The sequence below is a fragment of the Chironomus tepperi genome, unplaced genomic scaffold (assembly GCF_022539635.2).
Source record: "Chironomus tepperi strain 1889 unplaced genomic scaffold, CSIRO-AGI_Ctep_v1 contig_74, whole genome shotgun sequence".
In the NCBI taxonomy this organism is placed as follows: Eukaryota; Metazoa; Arthropoda; class Insecta; order Diptera; family Chironomidae; genus Chironomus; species Chironomus tepperi.
The window spans coordinates 1,112,447-1,130,130 of record NW_027226196.1 but is presented as its reverse complement, the minus strand read 5'-3'; the positions used below and the strand labels follow the sequence as shown (position 1 = coordinate 1,130,130).

Genomic DNA, 17,684 nt, shown 5'->3' with positions numbered 1-17,684 from the left:
TCTAAAAATAAGAGGTAAACTGTAGGCTGTTTATCGATTTTTGGATCCAAAAACAGAATATTCTTGTCATAAAGTGTGCCAATAGACAGCCTACATGGGACTATATACTCACTGATAGCCATCCTACCCGAGAAGTATGAATTCTTAATTTAGATTCTCAAAGAGACGTCCTCAAAATAAATCGCAGTCGCATTTCATGTTTCCGGATATGACGATGATTGAAGATGTCAAAAATTCCTACACGAAATCTTAATATAACGAAATAAAAAAAAATGTCTTCAAAAATTTATAGCAATTTTATAACAAAGTGTGAGAATAAGAACAGCACGCGAGGAAACGAGAATGACGAAATATGAAAAATGATTGTTGCAAAATAAATTCTTGCAATAAATTGTGTCATTGTAACTACACTTGGAATGTTGATGACGGTTTTTGGGTGCCTATATGGATTGTTGTGAGATATTTTTACCTTTTGAAGTGTTTTGGAATGAATGGTTGAGAATATGTGTTTTTTGAAGATAGAAAGCTATTAGATTATGTAGATTATGTTGTTGTTAATGAACAGCAAGTATAGAGCAAATATGAGGCAAAATTAATGGGGTTCGTACAAAACTGCAGGCCTGGAGCCTTGAACGAACCATAAGAAATAGTCGAAAAATGCATTACTGCTCATTTAAAATGCATGATTTGTGAAACAGGTGTAATTTTTGGTCAAATCCAAAAAATTAAAGTTCTGAACCGATTAAAAGCGAACATTATAAGAGAGGGACAGATCTCTTAGGTAACCTTTCAAATTGACTAATCTAGAACAACTGAAGAGCTTTCAAAGCTCTTTTTAATTACAACAGCGAATCATAAATTTGAAATAGATCTTCAAAAGAAGAAACCCTACAGATAGACACCCTACGATGATGACATTTTTATCTTGAAATATGATTAACTTAAGATAATGTTTAAACTTTCTTTAGAGAAGAGAAAGTATTTGCATATCTTCTTATATTGTAGAAAATACAAAAGCTAAGTAAAATCTAGGTAAAGTGAGAATAGCTCTAGCAACATGATTTTCTAAAAATATAATTTTTCTCGATTTTCATGCCGATCAGCACATGATTGTAGATTATTTTATGATAACTGTTGAAGTTTCACAAGTATTCTTAATGACTTTTCTACTTACAAGTGAAAAGCTTTTTATAAAACTTCTGAATTTAATGCGATTACTGACCAAAGCCGCAAGCTCATTAGTGGTTTGTCTTGCTGAGTCGCATCCATACGAGTAGAATATTGCTAAGTACCACATGGAGGTGGATTTTATTTGGCATTATTGAAAGAGCTTTAGCGGAGTCTGAAAAGCTTCTTGGCGGATTCTTCTTCATTTGTGTCGCTGGGCACACGATTCCGTCCTACATTTGGTAAATTCCAGAAAACAGCCTATCGCCGTCTTGTTTCCAATGACGACGATAATCCAACTTCACCGTACTTAACAAACAATTTACAAATCTGCCCAGTTGAAACTCATCTCATACTCACTCAAAATTGAAGCACTTTCCCCCGAAAAAAAATCATAGAAAAATCCAATTAATTTGATGTACGCACACTTAAAGCTTTATTTCATTACCGTCACCCTGGTGCCATCAAAATCTACTCAAAAAGTATTTCATCTAGTCACATACATTTATAATAGACTAAAGCTTTACATCTGCAGACATACATTCTGTGTACGTGCAAATTTTTTCATTCTCCTTTCATTCCATCTTCTGCCATAGAATTGGAAAGTATTATTTTTTTTAATGCATATATAGCGTGAATAAATCCAATTTATCTTTCTTTCTGCGGTTAAAAGTCAGTCAAAAAGGGATATCTCATTCAAATCACATTCTACTGTTCATTGCCTTCCCGTACGTTTATTTATGGATTCAAATGTTGATTGCTCTTTAATTCACTAACGTGCCACAAACTCATTTCATTTTTTGCATAAAAGAGAGTTGAGACAAAGGAATAAAGGGGATGATGGAGTGGAAATGGCGAGAATTTAGTCAAAAAAACGAAATATTTATAAGCAGGATCAACTTCTGTCTTTTTTTTATTAGAGTCATAATCATTCCTTCCATTTTCATTATTCCTTTATTCAGCTTTTTTTACGTCTTCAAGAATATATGCGTATGTAGGCATAAGAGAAAATGTTTATCATAAGGAAAAGAGATGCTGACAAATATTTTTCTGATATGGATGTATGGAAATTCGGTACAAGATAGCTCTTTTGTGTATATCTATGAGGACGCATTTTGGGGAATGATAAGACATGCTTAATGGCTTAAGGGGTTTCCACTTTCTGTGACACTTGTTCATTATACGTAGTTCCTTAAGAGTATGCTACAAATGATTTTATTATGCAAGATTTCATTTCCATGCAGTTATTTGGGGGAAAAATTTTGTCCTTAGTCTCAGTTGCTGTTGATGATAATTTGCTGAGATCTGTTAATGAACCTTGACATTGAAGTTTTTTCTTCTGTTTTGGACGATTTATATAAGAGAATAGGACTTATTAAAGTAGACTAGAGTTAATTAACGTTGAGTAGTCAGATGTCATTGTGTCATGTTGTGATAAGTCTGAGGAACTGAGGATGATTGGTATCTAGGGATTTAAACTTTACTTATGCTTAATACTTGAGTTACTTGATGTTTTTTTGAAAGAAGTACTTGATATTCAATATTCAAGTAACGGAAAGCCGATCGAGTATCAATCCATGGTGATGTCAGAGCAAGGAAGTATCCAGGAGAAGAAGGGGGTTTGAGGGCCATTATTATGCTTTTGAGCAATGTAAAATCCAGTCTCTATTTGGTATTGAAGCTTATAGAACTAACCATGATGAAGCCATGACGGATTCTCATTCATTTGTTTCACTTGCCCTTCTTATCCTCCTCAATATGCCTTAGAAAAAAATCAAAAACTTCCACATACCTCCAACTCTTAAAATCTAGAAACATGATTGACTTCCGTGTCAGTTGCGAGTAAATTTTTGACAATCTCACTCACACTTCAGATGTCATTTCATATTACTTACTCACTTATTGCATTTGACACATGACATCACTTATTTCCGACAACCAGAAATGTTCAGAGCTACAATAAGTCATGAAAGAAGTTAAATTAAATGCAAAAGTGCACACATTTACCTTCAGTTTCAGTTAAATGCACTAAAAATTTTATATGGAATTTTATTCATAGGAATGTTTTAGTCTTACTAACTCTTGAGATCACGATGCGTTCTTATTGTACGTTCATAAATTTTACGATAGCTTAGGAATAATTTTTCATTTCAATTTATATCAATAAACCCATCCGGCAATGAATTATTCGATCAGCCATCCACAATTCATTCTTCTGAATAATTGAAATGAATGAAATTCAAGATATTTTTATTTTGTTCCATTCGTGTGACTCTTCTTGTGTCTAAGAAGCAAAATTGCTCATCATTAGTCATCATGTGCTTTTATATAAATCACGCTGAAATTGTCACGTTTTATTTAAATGATTTTTCTCTATACGAACCATATTGTGCTGAAAGACACCGCTGCAAATGAGTGAGGGATGGAATTGAAGAATTGAAGACGAGAAAATACAAAATTAAAATGAAATGCGAGATGAGAAAATGATTTTTTTCTACTGTGTCTTATTGTTAAGCGTAAGCAACGAGCATGAAAAAATATATTCGCGTGGGAGGATTTTGAGTTGAAACAGCGTTCTGTTACTCATTGCACAATCATCATCAACATCAGCAATTTATACAAACAATGAAATCGAGCAAAAAAGAAGAAGAAAACTGAATGTGAGGGAAAAACTTTCAGCGAGTGGTGTTTGGCACAAAAAAAAGTTTCCGCATTTTTTGCGGCATTTTCTTAACGATTTTATTTCTATAGAAAAGAAAAGTATGAAAAACTTACAAAAGGAAGGAAAAATGTGTGAGGTTATTTTCATCTCGAGTTGAGATAATAGGATGAAAATCAGGAAGTCATCACTTTTGTTTGTGGACTAAACGCAGTTTATGTGAATTTGAATGGGGTTTAATGAGGGGCTTAGCAGAATTTGACTCAAATCCAGTTTGATTGGGCCGACTCACATATGACTGGGTTTGAAGAAGGTTAGACTGTCCATAACATCCTCTTCCCCCTGAATACGCCTGAATACCCCCTGAATCAACCTCAAATAAGAACCTAACCATAAGATATCCTCACTCAGCAACAAGAATCACCAACCAAATAACCATCAATTTCAAGCTATTTGACAATCTCATAAATAATTTTCATCAATAATTTCGGTCCTAAAATGCCAATAAAAATAAATAATGTGGAAATCAATTCATGTTATTCCCATAAATCAGACCAAATGAATGATTTTTGAGTGAAAAATGAGACAGCATCAACATTAAAGACAAGAAATAAAACACTGACAGACCAAAGTGCATGAACTTACACTATTTATCCTGAAAAAGTCAGAGATTTTTGCTTCCTCATGAGATCAGCACTGAAAACCCTAAAAAACCCCATTTTCCATCCTCTTAATCAAGAAAAATCTTCAAAAAATTCTACAAGTTTGATTGATGGAAGACTCAAGCTTGAGAGTCCCCCTTTTTGAGTCCCGAACAGCAAGTCCACGTGTAATAAAAGAAAGAAAGGAAAACGCCTGATAGTCAATTTATTATTAAATAGATTGAGATGGTACACTGATAGCCATTGACAGTATTGTGAGAACTTTTCATTCTTTACAAGTTTTTTCGCAAAGCTTTCATATTATATGACAAAATAAAGCAGCATTTTGCTTATGGCAATTCATCGCATGCTTCATCGCATTACATTTTGTCGTACGTATTCACATTCTTCTTTTTTCCCTTATCACAAATTTCTTTTCTTCTTTTTCCATCTTCCGTAAATGATTCTACAACAATCATACGGCAGGAGATGGAAGCTTTATGGTAGAGCTTATGTTGGATTGGAGTTTTGGTAGAATTTTTTGTAATTTTTGAAAGTGAAGCTTTGGTGAGGAGTAAGCTATTAGCTTAATACCCTCCATGACCTTCTTATACCTCAGTGGCTTACAGTTGGAAGTTCTTCTCCTTTGTGTTGCTCGAGTTAGAGTTGTTCATATAAAGTGGAGGATTGGTGGTCTGCGATGCGTTTTTGATATTGTTTCCTAATAGATAATGAGCATACTCACATGATCCCATGATGGCTGTTGTCTGTGAAAGCTCATTGTCTGTTGTGTGTGAACTCTTTCTTATAAACATGTCCAATCCGAAAATAAATCAAAAAATGATGAAATTCACTAGAAACTAAATTTGAATTTGTTGCTTGCAATGTTACAAAAGCTTCAAATGCTGCATCCAAAATTGCTTAAACTGCAATCTGTCAACATAATATGACTTTGCATTCAACCATGATTATCCATCCCTAGAATGACATTTCCTACAATCAACAACGATAAAGCAGAACAAAAAATAGTTTATATGACACAATGATGTCATTTATTTGACTGCTGAGATGTGGCTGACTGTCTAACATCTGAGGATACATTATTATGATCTATAGATGAACTTTGTACTAAACAGGCAAAATTATCGCCCCAGTAGGTCGATTATTACATTTAATATGACACTTTTACATATTTTTCCTACAGCTTCCACAGCCAATGGCAATGGCAATAGCTGTAAAGGAATAAGAACAGTAAATACACAAGCACACTTTACTGCTCACTTATTTACATGCAGAGAAGAAGAAATGAAAGTTTTCCATTTTCGTAAAGTGTATGAAAAACATCATTCGATCTAGATGAGTTACTTGATAGAATCTCCAATATCCAACAAAGGAAAAAGGAAAATCGATACGAAAAATATTAAAATTTTTACTTTCGATAAAGTCCATAAACTAAGATGCGGTTTATTTGCGGTTTGTAATTTTATTTATGATAAGGATTCAACCTTTTTGATTATCAGATTTTGATGTGGGTTGGATTGAATTTGAGAGGATTTTTTTTCCTTTTCGGTGCCTTTTACATGAATTTAAATTTTATTTCTCAGAAAATTGTTCTTTTTTGGCGGAATATAAATTGACGACAATGACTTGAATTGTGGATTTTGGAATTGTTAAATTATTTATTAAGTCAAAATGATCGCTGCGTTGAAAATGCGATGAAGTTGGTTGATAAGATTGTGTACTTTTGTAATTTTCTTCAATAGTATTAGAAAATCGATGGGAAATTCGACTTTAGCGAGGATTTTTCAACAAAGTATATGAAAATTGAGGTTGCATTCATGGATTTATCAGGCTGAGTGACCTAATTGATTCAGAATTTTACTTAACATTCGCCATTAATCTGCTCAGCTCAAGTAAGAGCTTATAAAATTAAAGGATTAGTCTTAACATGCACACACTAACTTTACTAACTTTGTTGGTTGTACTGATCAATTTTGATGGAATGTCAGATGTATTTAAAATAGTTTGGGATTATGTCGATCTCTGGTTTTAATACTTTTAAGTGAATGGCATACTGAATTATGTTGACTTTCTCAGGTGGCGTCTAAAACTGGTACTAAAGCTAGATGCACTTTATCAGTTAATAATATCAAATGCTACACTTTCTCTGTCATCAGCTTCCTTCTAAGATAGTAATAATATTAGTACATATATGTTGGATGTTTTGGAGTCAGTAGCGTATTCAGGAGAAATTCAAGTTTAATTTGATAAAATTAGTATCAAACCCGCTTCCTCAAAGGAAGCGTTGTTGCAGAAAGCTTTATTAGACTCGTTTATCGATGAATTTAGCCTCATTTCAACTCTCCTTCCAGCAAATGTTTTCAGTTCCACCAAATACATTGTTTCTCATCATTCTCAACATAACCACAAATGCGCTTAATTTTATATTATCCAATTCAACCTCAATTTCAACCTTAAATCAGATAAAGCACAACATAAAAAAATGGAAGAAAGAAAATAATTTTGATAAATGAAAGAAGAAGGGCCAGCACACGAAAGGTTGATACAATTTCAATAAGCCAATAAATTTGCATTTCTTTTTCCATCAATAAAAAAAAAATCCCAATTTTTTTTATTCTCAATTTTTTTGTACACAAAAAAAAAGTTCCTTTTTTGCAGATGTAGACTTTATTTCCACCGTACTTTTTTTTTGTTTACATTGACATGATGAAGTTTATGGCTTCCTTTCATCAATCATTTAGACTTTCTTATTCTTTAATAGAATCTCTAATTAACTTTTGTCGGTGCTACTGCTTCTTTTTCTAATTTTTGTTCTTCATCGACTTCGTTAATGAAAATAAATAGACGGATTTTTAGCGCATTTTTGAAATTTTTTTCAAAAAGGTAGCTTAATAAGACACTTTGTTCGGTCGTTCGTTCGTTCGGTCGTTCGTTCGGTCGGCTGACGTCAAAAACTTTTTATCTAGACATCGTAGAGAGCTCGGAATGGTTTTAAAAGATCAGTGCCATAAAGTTATTGCGGCGCCGGGCATTAAAAAGTTTCAAATCAAAGCATAAATACTATAATTAACAATTTTTCATTTTCATATACAACAACAACACGTTTTTTCATTGTTTTACAGTGTTTTTCAATGTTCTTAAAATTTTTAACAGTGTTTACTGAACAAAATTTGAATTTCTCATAACCGTTATGTGGTTTGAATTATTAAAATCCGTTAAATTATATGGAAGTGACCTGGATCCTACTGGATCTTGCATTACAGGTCTATAAGTGACCTAGATCCTACTGGATCTGTTTTTGTCGGTCTGGAAGTGACCTGGATCCTACTGGATCTTTTTTTGTGGGTCTGGAAGTGACTTGGATCCTAATGGATCTTGCTTTGTAGCTTTAGATGTGACCAGGATCTTACTGGATCTCGTTTTTTAAGTCTGGAAGTGACTTATTAATCAATTACTGATCGCTGAGACAAAAATGCGCTTAAGTCCCTCGATCAATAACACGAGGACTTTTGTAATTTTTTTTAAGACTTCCAGATTTTAAAAGTCGTTGAATATTTTTAGGTCAAATGTCACTCAAACGTTCTATTGACATTAATTACTCTTGAATGGGGTTCTTACCCGCTTTTTTTTAATCCCACCTACCGAGAATTTTATTTAATGATAGTTATAAATGGAGGATGGATTATATTACAAAGGAGAACGAGATCAAACGTTTTAGATGAAATTATGTTCATTAAGGAATTCAATCAATTAAATTAGAAAGCTAAACCTTTTTAGACATCTACCTCTAAAGTCATTTGATACTTTTTTTCATGGGGATTTTATTTCCCACTGATTCATCTTTAAAATCAGTTTAAATAATATTTTTTCATTAATTTTGTGAGCTTACTGACTTTTTTCTGTTCGTGTCGGATCTCGAACGCAGAAAGTAGCAAAAATGAATATAAATGCTCAACAATTGAAACAGTGAAGGTAAAAATTAGAGGAACTGCCTCAACAGGGACGAATTCCCTGTATTGGCCTCGAACATCCTTCCCCCTTGTTCTGGCTACAACCCTGTGTCTTACTGTGTGTTCTCTTATATTCTCCGGTGTATTCATTTGTATTCTTAAGGAAACGAATTCTTAGAATCATGGCAATAAATGCAAATAAATGCTCAAGAATCAAATCACAGTTGCTCAAACTATTTGCCCTATTGCACACCTCAATGGTAAGCCTTGACCGAAATCACACTCGAGATATGGTTCATGATGTGGCTTCAGTGCCGCACCAAACAACTTAGACAACACTGACTTAAAAAATCAGTAACGAACGAATCTCTGCCTTAATACACAACAACTGCAAAACAGAAAGGGAAGAAAAAAAAATATTTATGAGGTTTAACGAGTCTCAATTTTTCATTTTATTTTCATGCTGATTCAATTTAAGACTTAAAGAAAGCGAGTAAGATGGATAGAATGAACAGCATGAGGTGTGGGGATATAAAAATTTATCTGATGGAAAAGCAATCTCGAGGAAATTTTCTCTTAATAGATTACTACAAAGATGAAAGTCGGGGGGAATTAAATATGGAGAAAAGTTTCGATTTTAAGAGGGAAAATGTTGGTTGAAGTTGAGGTAAGGGATTATGGAAATAAAGCGCAGTTTTGAAAATGGAATGGAAGGAGTTATGTAGTTGAGATTAAGGGTTTCCGATGGCGAGAAGGCTCTGTTGAAATTTCCCGGGAAGTCATGGTCTGGGTCTCGAGAAATTGTCAAGACCGAGACTTTGGGAAACCTTAATTGAGATAGCTTGTATTCCTGTAAATAATTTTCAGTTCTTGACAACTCCTGGTCAACGTAGAGCTAGATTATAGCTAGAAATTTGAGCAACTGTCAATCTCTGTAAATTTGCTTAATTTACGGACAGTAAAATAACGTAAAACCCGGCTTAAAACAGTGAACCCTGGCAGACAAATGAGTGTAAATGAGCATACACATGAGTAAGTTCAATCAATACACTTGAGTATGCTCTATTTTGTGACAAGGATCATGGTCTGTTCGGGGTAGTCACTAGAAAATCGCTTCATGTCATGTTAGCGGCTGTTTCCCACCTATTTTAGCAGTGAATATTGAAATTTGCCTCATCTAGCTGTTCTTATACATGATTACACCTTAAAAATCATAATAATCATTGAATTTTAAATCATAGACCCTAAATAATTCAATTTTGTAGTAACTAACCTCAACATACTCAAGCATACACTTCAACAAACTTGTCAGAATAAATACTTTAGTCAAAATGTTACGCAACAAGAAGAGTTCCTCATTTTTGTTAAAAACTGAAAGGTAGCAGTTGTAAAATTTCTTCTTACATTATTTATACTCGTAAATCTTTTAAGAGTGGGTACAGGACAGTTTCTTCCGAAAATAGCGTTTTTTTGTTGCTTTATAAGAAGAAGCAATTTGGTGAGGATAAGTTCTTTTATTATCATTATTATGTCAGTCTGAATTTTTTAACATAAGACCTTCACAAGAATTATGTCGCATTATGGCTTTCATTAATCTTTTCGGCGGGAAAATTTTTGTATCACTGCATTTTATGGCGATGAGTTTTTTTTGTAGTTAATGGAAGTTTTAAGAAGAAACTCCTTGCATATTCTGACAGTAATTTTGTGCTTTAAGATTAATGAGAAGTAGTTTAAAAGCATAATTGACTACAATTAATGGCAGTGCTTGAAAGTTCTTCATTAAGCTTTCATAATTGTCATAAAGCCATTGGGTTCCTTCAATTTTTGGAGACTATAGTCTAATTGTTACTATCAAATGTAATTAATCGATCCTAAAATGATGTTATGTAATTAGTAATTATCATTAATTGAGTTTATTGAAGGAAATAAAGATAAAATCTGCATGAGATATTTTCATTAGTTTTGATGACTCAATTGTTTACTTTATACAATACGTAATAACTAGATACTTTACAGAATTGATTGGATATTGTTATGGGTTTTATGTAAACTTTGCAAATTAGTAATTATAAACTTATATAAAACTTTAAGTTGACTACATTATGGATTTACAAAGATTTTGGATATTTAAATAAGTTAAAGTAAATTGTTTGTTTAGCAGAAGAAGTTTACTTCCTTATATCCGAACAGAACATCATGTTTGTTAGTGCATCGCTACGTTGCATCAACATTAAGACATGAAATTGTCCTAACGGCACCTTAGCATCAGGTTAAGATCCATTTTTAAAGTGAAAAGTGTTGTTTGCCGCATTTTATGACTCGACCATCATTGGCAAATTTAAATCGAACATTAATCCTGCAAAAGCATTGTGAGACCGATCAGCGCACACTCAAATGTTCTACACACGTCACCCTAGCCGACCATTCAATTTGAACCAAGTTATGTCCATCTAACAGTACATTTGAAGCAGCATTCATGTATCAACCTAGTGACAGTCATTACTAGGCGGACGCTGCATGATTCTAATTATACAGTTGGCTTGACTAATGTGTAGACAACATTTAAGTATGTGTCGATCACGAGACATCATGCAGGCTTTTACAATATCAATTACTATGGAAAATGTCATAAGCAAAATTTAGTTCACAGCATAAGTTTAAATCTCCCCATTTGAACATCCCAACTTGTTAAGATAATATAAAGCATGTGTTCACTGCTGTTGATTGCAATGACTTATTAGTTTATGCAATCTATGCAAAATTTATATTTTGAAGCTTTTAATGGTTTATTCAAGTTCAATTAATGGGAATGCCTTGTTTTATAATGGATACTGTTTTTGATACTTATAAAGCAATAAAATGTTGCAAACTTCAATTACAGCTGTTGTTTAAAATGATATTAATGGATAATTTGAACAGCACATGACAGGAACTTGAACATGGCTCTTTAACAAGTGCTAATGTACTGAACTGTATCCTTTTTGGATGAACATTAAGAGGGTCATTCACAGACGTACAATAATTCATTAAGATGGGGATGTACATGGTGGTGCAGAGCTACTGGAAGTCTTTTAATAGTTTTTATTTTCGGTGTCATGGGGTGTCATTAATGAACGATTTAACATGAAGTTCTCGAATTTTAGCTTCGTTTTTGAAATTTTATTTGACTCTTTTTCTCTTCACAGTGGAGTCTTGGCAACTCTGTTACATTACAGTGCATTCTCTTCCAAATTTTACTACATGATAAGCAGAGCTTAAGGTCAACACGGATCAAGACCAGGATTTTCTAAAGAATAGTCAACTAGATTCTACTCGACTCCATACCAATAAATTTTCATGAAAACTTTAATCCAAAACCATCTCATATTCATTTAACAATTATCACATTTACTTTCTAAAACATTAAACTGTTCCACAAGTATATAAATTTATTTTAATAGCCATTAGGCAAAGCTTCCCATTATTAAAATTTTCTGTTAAATCTATAAAGTTTTTCTTAACGACTTTACCATTATTTAGATAAGACAATTAGCAATTATGTATTCTTATGTTCATGACTCTGCTAATGTGTAACAAGTTAACATATGAAGCATGCAGTATGAACTATAAACGTTACAAAACCCTTAAGTCTTTAAGCTTTCATTAAAGTTTTACAAACCATCACGCAAAGCCTATTAAACGAGCCACAAGATTATCAGAACTTAGACAATTTTATGTTGAAAATCCTTAATTATTGCTTTTTCCTTTTTACCTGTATATGAGAAGTAGGTTATGTCTGATTTGAATAATATTATATGTTGTGGTAAATCTTCTTATGGAAAAGGCTTGTGATACTATCATTTTAATGGTATTTCTTGGTATCATATGGAATTTCAGCAGATAATGCCAATATCATGTGGTGTGCAGTTCAAATGTTAATAGATCCTCAGATCATGTTTCAAAAAAAATTTCTAATGTCAATTTTCGGTTATTTTTCTGTCAGGTTGTCTAGTAGCTTCAATCCATATCTTTTTCACAAATCTATATAAATTTTACAATACTGACTACATAGCTCGAGGCTTCATATGATAGAAGAGCGCAATAAATTTATGTCGAGTGGAACGAGCTAGATCATGATAACATCAATGCATTTTGTGGTTGAAAAATATTTATCAGCATGAATTTACCATAAATTTACTAGTTGTAAAATCCGTGATTAGTTTAAAAACATTATGAGTTAGTGCAGTGGTTTTTGTACAGCACATTGCAACCATTTTTGCTGTTCATGAAAGCTTTTCTGATATTTTATTTGCTGTTTCCTTTCAAGTAACCATATACAACATCACGTAAACAAGGATGCTCTCATTCTGTTTATTACATTTAGTTCAGTATCTGTAAAGTTGCACGTGTATCTATAAAATATGATTGGCACGCAAAGTAATGAAATTATTGGAGATATATTTGAACTTATTGCTGAGTAATGATGTAATCGTTAGGTTATTTTGCTATTCTAAGGTTTGCATGTTCTATGGATTGATTACTGAAATGATATTGGATCTTAAAGACAGAACATTGATGGATTTTGATGGTGGATCCATGGTTTGGCATTTAAGGGTCTCTAAGAAGAAGTAACGACTGTCTCATTAGTACAAATCGTTTAATTAACTCAAAATCCGATATAAGACAAGCGTTGCTCTGGTATGGTGCCGGTTTTGAACTGAATCTGGAATAAAGTCAGAGTTATGCTGGCTTGGGACCGAATTTTTGATTGTTTAATCAAATTGTGCTATTTGGAGCAGTTATATGTGTTATTGTTTGAGTCATCCTATTCTGACACACATTTGGTTGCGCTCTGCTTACAATTTTGAAGTACTAGATTTGAAGAATATCCTTACACACTAAAATCCTCTGTCTTATCATCAAATCTTTCAATTCCAACTCCCTTAAGATGCAAAAACACTCAAAATTGCTGTCATACGACCAGAGTATTTCTTTCCTCATTTTATGAAGATTTCATTTGCCTTCTTGCAAATAAAAATAAAATTACCGATAAGAAAACGCATTAAAATATTCCTTAACACATCACAAAGAGCTAATCATAAAATTTCCTTAGAGTATTTAATTAACAAATGATAAGCCAAGCACAAGTCTATAAAATAAAAATGTTAAAAATTTCTCACAATTTGCATGCTTTTGAATTTTCATCGCATTAGGGATTTAAAAGGTTGAAAAGAAAAGGATTTAAAGAGGATGATCACGAAGCAACGAGGACTAAAAAGTCATAAAATATTTCTCATTTAACGAAGCATATTCTCAATATCCGTTCTGAATATTAAATGAATCTTCATGAAAATGCGCTTCTGCTGTTCATCATTTGAGTGTCTTTTCCCTTTTGGTATCTCATTTTTTGCAATTATCTCAATTTACTGCAGGTCACGCGTAAGATGAAAGTTTAATGACTTTTCGCATAAAAAAAATATTTAAATTACCATGAGAATTAACAAAGAAATTGGAATTTAATAAAATTAAATTTAGCAGATTTCAATTTGGTATTTAGATTGAGTCCATTTTCCATCCATAAAAATCCAGCAGATTAAACTTTTCAATTAATGCAGAAAACGGGGAAAAAAAGTCGATGGTTTTGCAAGTATCGTGACTGTTTATTATTCATGAAACCATCTGATGAAAATTTCACCATAAAAAGTCTACTTTTTTCAATCATCACATGCCTTTTTAAATTCAGGAATTTTGTGATAAAGTGAATATTTTATGTGCTCAAAGAGGAAGCATCAATATAAGGAAGGCATTTATGCGATATGGAAATGTAAAAAACAGAAAACAGACACACATATATATGCAAATAGAATTATATGGCTAATAACCGTTCTATATTATGACAATTTCGATTCCGTTAGCGCATTTTTGTGGTATCAATTGACATGTGATTTGGGTGATGTTTTTTTGGAGCTTTAGGATGAACAAATCAAGTGAATTTTAGCATTTTGTCATAAATCAATGGTGCGACAAAACTTAAAATCTAACTACAGCTTTTGATTCGATCAGCAATAATTTAATTGTGGCCTACAACTCGGCACTTTCAGTGCCGAAAGCAGCTTGGTGCTAAGTATATTATCTGATTGACCGTCGTTTAGGCAATATTTCAAAAAGTGCCGATCAAAATAAGAAGCTGATGAATGTGGAGAGATAATTTTTGATGTCTAGACACTTTTGTGGCTTGCTGTTTGTGAATTTTTGATGATGATTGGTGCTTCAATTCCGAACAGTATAACAAGTTCTTTAAGGTACCCGTACATCGTCGTGTTTACAATAAGACGGGATGTTGACCTAACGGCATCATGGTGGCTGATATTGACTCACTTTTACGGCAAAACATGGAATTTGTCCCAAAGGCAGTTTGAATTAGTCTCAAGGGATCAAACAAAACCTCTCAAATCACTTAAAATGACATAAAAACGTATTTTTCCTTTATCTAGGCATTGAGGCTGCAGCACAAGACCCCAAGACACATTCTATATTTTACAACTCACTTTTCTTCAAACATCTCAACACATAAATCCTTCAAAAATCCAAATAAAAAATTCAATAACTGTGTCTATGCCTATATTCACAATGACTTTTGAGATGATTGCTTGGAAAATTGGATAAATAAGGCTCTTTTGTAGGATAAAGCAATTTTCGTGAAGCACTGAACTTTTTTTTTTACATTTCTTCTTTTTTGATGCGAAGGAAGGAAGGAAAGAAGTAAGGCAAAGGCAAAGGTTTAGCTCGAAAACAAATTCAAGTATTTTCTGAAAGGTCTACGCTTTTTTTTTTTGATAATGAAGGTATAAAAAATTGAGATAACCGAATGATTTTCCTTTTGGGATATTTATGCTGTACCTGACCTTAAATATGTTTACTTCATTACATTTATAAAGTAATCTTAAATTTATTATCCCAATGTTAGTGATTTCAGTAGAGGTGTAGAGATTATATTTGACCTGAATAGCAAAAATTGGTTAATCTATCGAAAATCCAGCCTGAATCAGCGTGACTCTGACTTGATGCTGTATCCTTACTTACTTACTTACTTACTTCGCTGGTTGTTCAGATCAATTGTGATTCACGACCTCCTAAATAAGTTGCCTGAAGCTGGCTCTATTGCTGCACAATTTTCGACCAGAAAGTCAGCTTTGAAGATCTGTATCCGATTTATGTAAATCTAACAGCATATCAGAGACACACCAGACTATGACTAGTTTTTGATCGATTAGCTAACTCTTCAGGTGAATTGTCTATGTTTGAAGCAGGGCGTAGATAAGGCGGGATATTGCACATCCAGTCGGAGCTTAATGGACAAAAGTCTTCCACGCTGTGTGTTTTTCGCGAGTACAAACGACACATGATATTCTATGTCAAGGGTAATCAGCTGCTATTGGGAATCAAACCAACGAACTTTCACAAAACAAGTTACTGATCTGTTGCCTAAGCTTGCGGACAAAGAGAATCCATTTGAATATTGACAAAATAGTCAGAAAAATCAAAAAATATTTCCAAAAAAACTCGACAATTCCAAATGAACTTCAAAGCCAAAATCACGACTGCAAACCCACAGAACACAGCATAATATTACCACAAAAATGCGCTATAAGAACCCCAATAATCCATTACATTAACCATTTCTACTTCTTTTATTACAGCCATTTTCATCTAGCAAACGATTGTTGCTATAATCCATCGTTAAAGGCCAAAAAAAAAAAAAGTATCGAGAAAATGTAAACATAGAAGAGGAACATTATTCGCATAAAAAAATATTCAATTACTCTCCCATCTATATCCTTCGCGTTGACTCTTTGCTTCGTATACGCTTCAAAAAAAGTATTACAGTCAGCATTGAAAAGCACAATTGAAAGTCGTTGAAATACGCGAAACGTCATAAAATTTAATAATTTTTTTTTTCTGTTTGTTCACACACAATTTTTTATGAGACGATAAACCAGGTCGAATAAGTGAAAAGTACAGTACATATTTTTCCAATTGTCGTAAATGATAATGTCAGATTTTGAACGTATCAGACTGGTGCTATTAGGCGGGCCATATGTTGGCAAGAGTTGTATAGTACGAAGATTTTTAACGAAAACTTATAATGATAAATATCGACCTACAGTGGAGGATCTACATAATCGAGAATATGACTTAGGAGCTGTTACATTAAAGGTACTGTGACATAAACAATATTATTATCATTTATTAATTAGTATCCAATGTATATGTACGGAAATACGATCAATTAGGTAGATATATTGGACACATCGGGCGATATGCAATTTCCGGCAATGAGAAGACTGTCAATAGCAACCGCACATTCTTTCCTGCTTGTTTATTCCGTAACATCAGCACCAAGCTTTACATCTGTTAAACAGTGCTTTGAGGAAATAAGAGAACAGAGGGCTGATTTCCAGGTACTGATTTTTTTTCCTTTTTTTTCTCTTTTATCAGCAAAAACTTTTTTTTTTGTGCTCCCTATTTTAATTAATGCTGCTTCATCGTCATTCGTTCCATTAAAAAATTGTGCCTTCATTTTATGTCCACTCACCCATCCAATTTTTAATTAGGCAACATTTTTTTTTCTCTCTTTTTTGTTACTTACTTTGTATAAATCGAATCCTGGTGCAAAATATAATGGAGGGGTTTCTTGTTGTATTGATTTTGATATTTTTCTTACATTAGCGCGGTTGGTAAATAATAAATTGTAATTTAAAGTAAAGTTTAATTGAGTTGAAATTGTTTTGATCGTTTGAAGTCGATTTAGGTGAATTCAAGAATGTTCAAGGATTCAATGAGACGATTTTGATTCAGAATTGATCAATTGCATTCTGGGATGAGCGGGTTTTCAAACCTAATTTCTCGATACGCCCCTGACTGTTATTTGTATTAATTTGGATCATTCTTGTTCATTTTTGATCATTTTAAATTCAATTCACATCCTCGGATGAAGATGACTCGATTCGATTCGATCCAAGTTAATTTCGAATCATCTTTAAATCGACGGAAGTCAACCAAATTGTTGTAGAGTCTTGCATCGAACTTTTTGTTCATTTACTTACTTTGCTGATCATTTTAATTATTATAATTCACATTCCTCTGCCAATTGATACCAAATGTCATGCTCGACTAGATTCAATCATTGTAAATATGCTTTCCCGAAATCCCGGTCCCGAAACTTTTCCGGGATTTCGGGACCGAATCGATTTCCCGAAAATCGAC

General features: G+C 33.0%; 1 protein-coding gene across 2 annotated transcripts in view; it reads left to right on the top strand.

Moving 5' to 3' along the window:
• The window catches only part of LOC139085590 (GTP-binding protein Di-Ras2), a 28,279-nt gene that overhangs the window by 713 nt on the left and 9,882 nt on the right, over positions 1-17,684 (top strand). For both annotated transcript variants that reach the window (XM_070633677.1, XM_070633676.1), the window contains exons 2-3: positions 16,118-16,634; positions 16,712-16,879. In XM_070633677.1, the coding sequence (XP_070489778.1) occupies positions 16,464-16,634; positions 16,712-16,879 (339 nt within the window). In that variant the 5' untranslated portion in view covers positions 16,118-16,463. The remainder of the gene's footprint in view (positions 1-16,117; positions 16,635-16,711; positions 16,880-17,684) is intronic.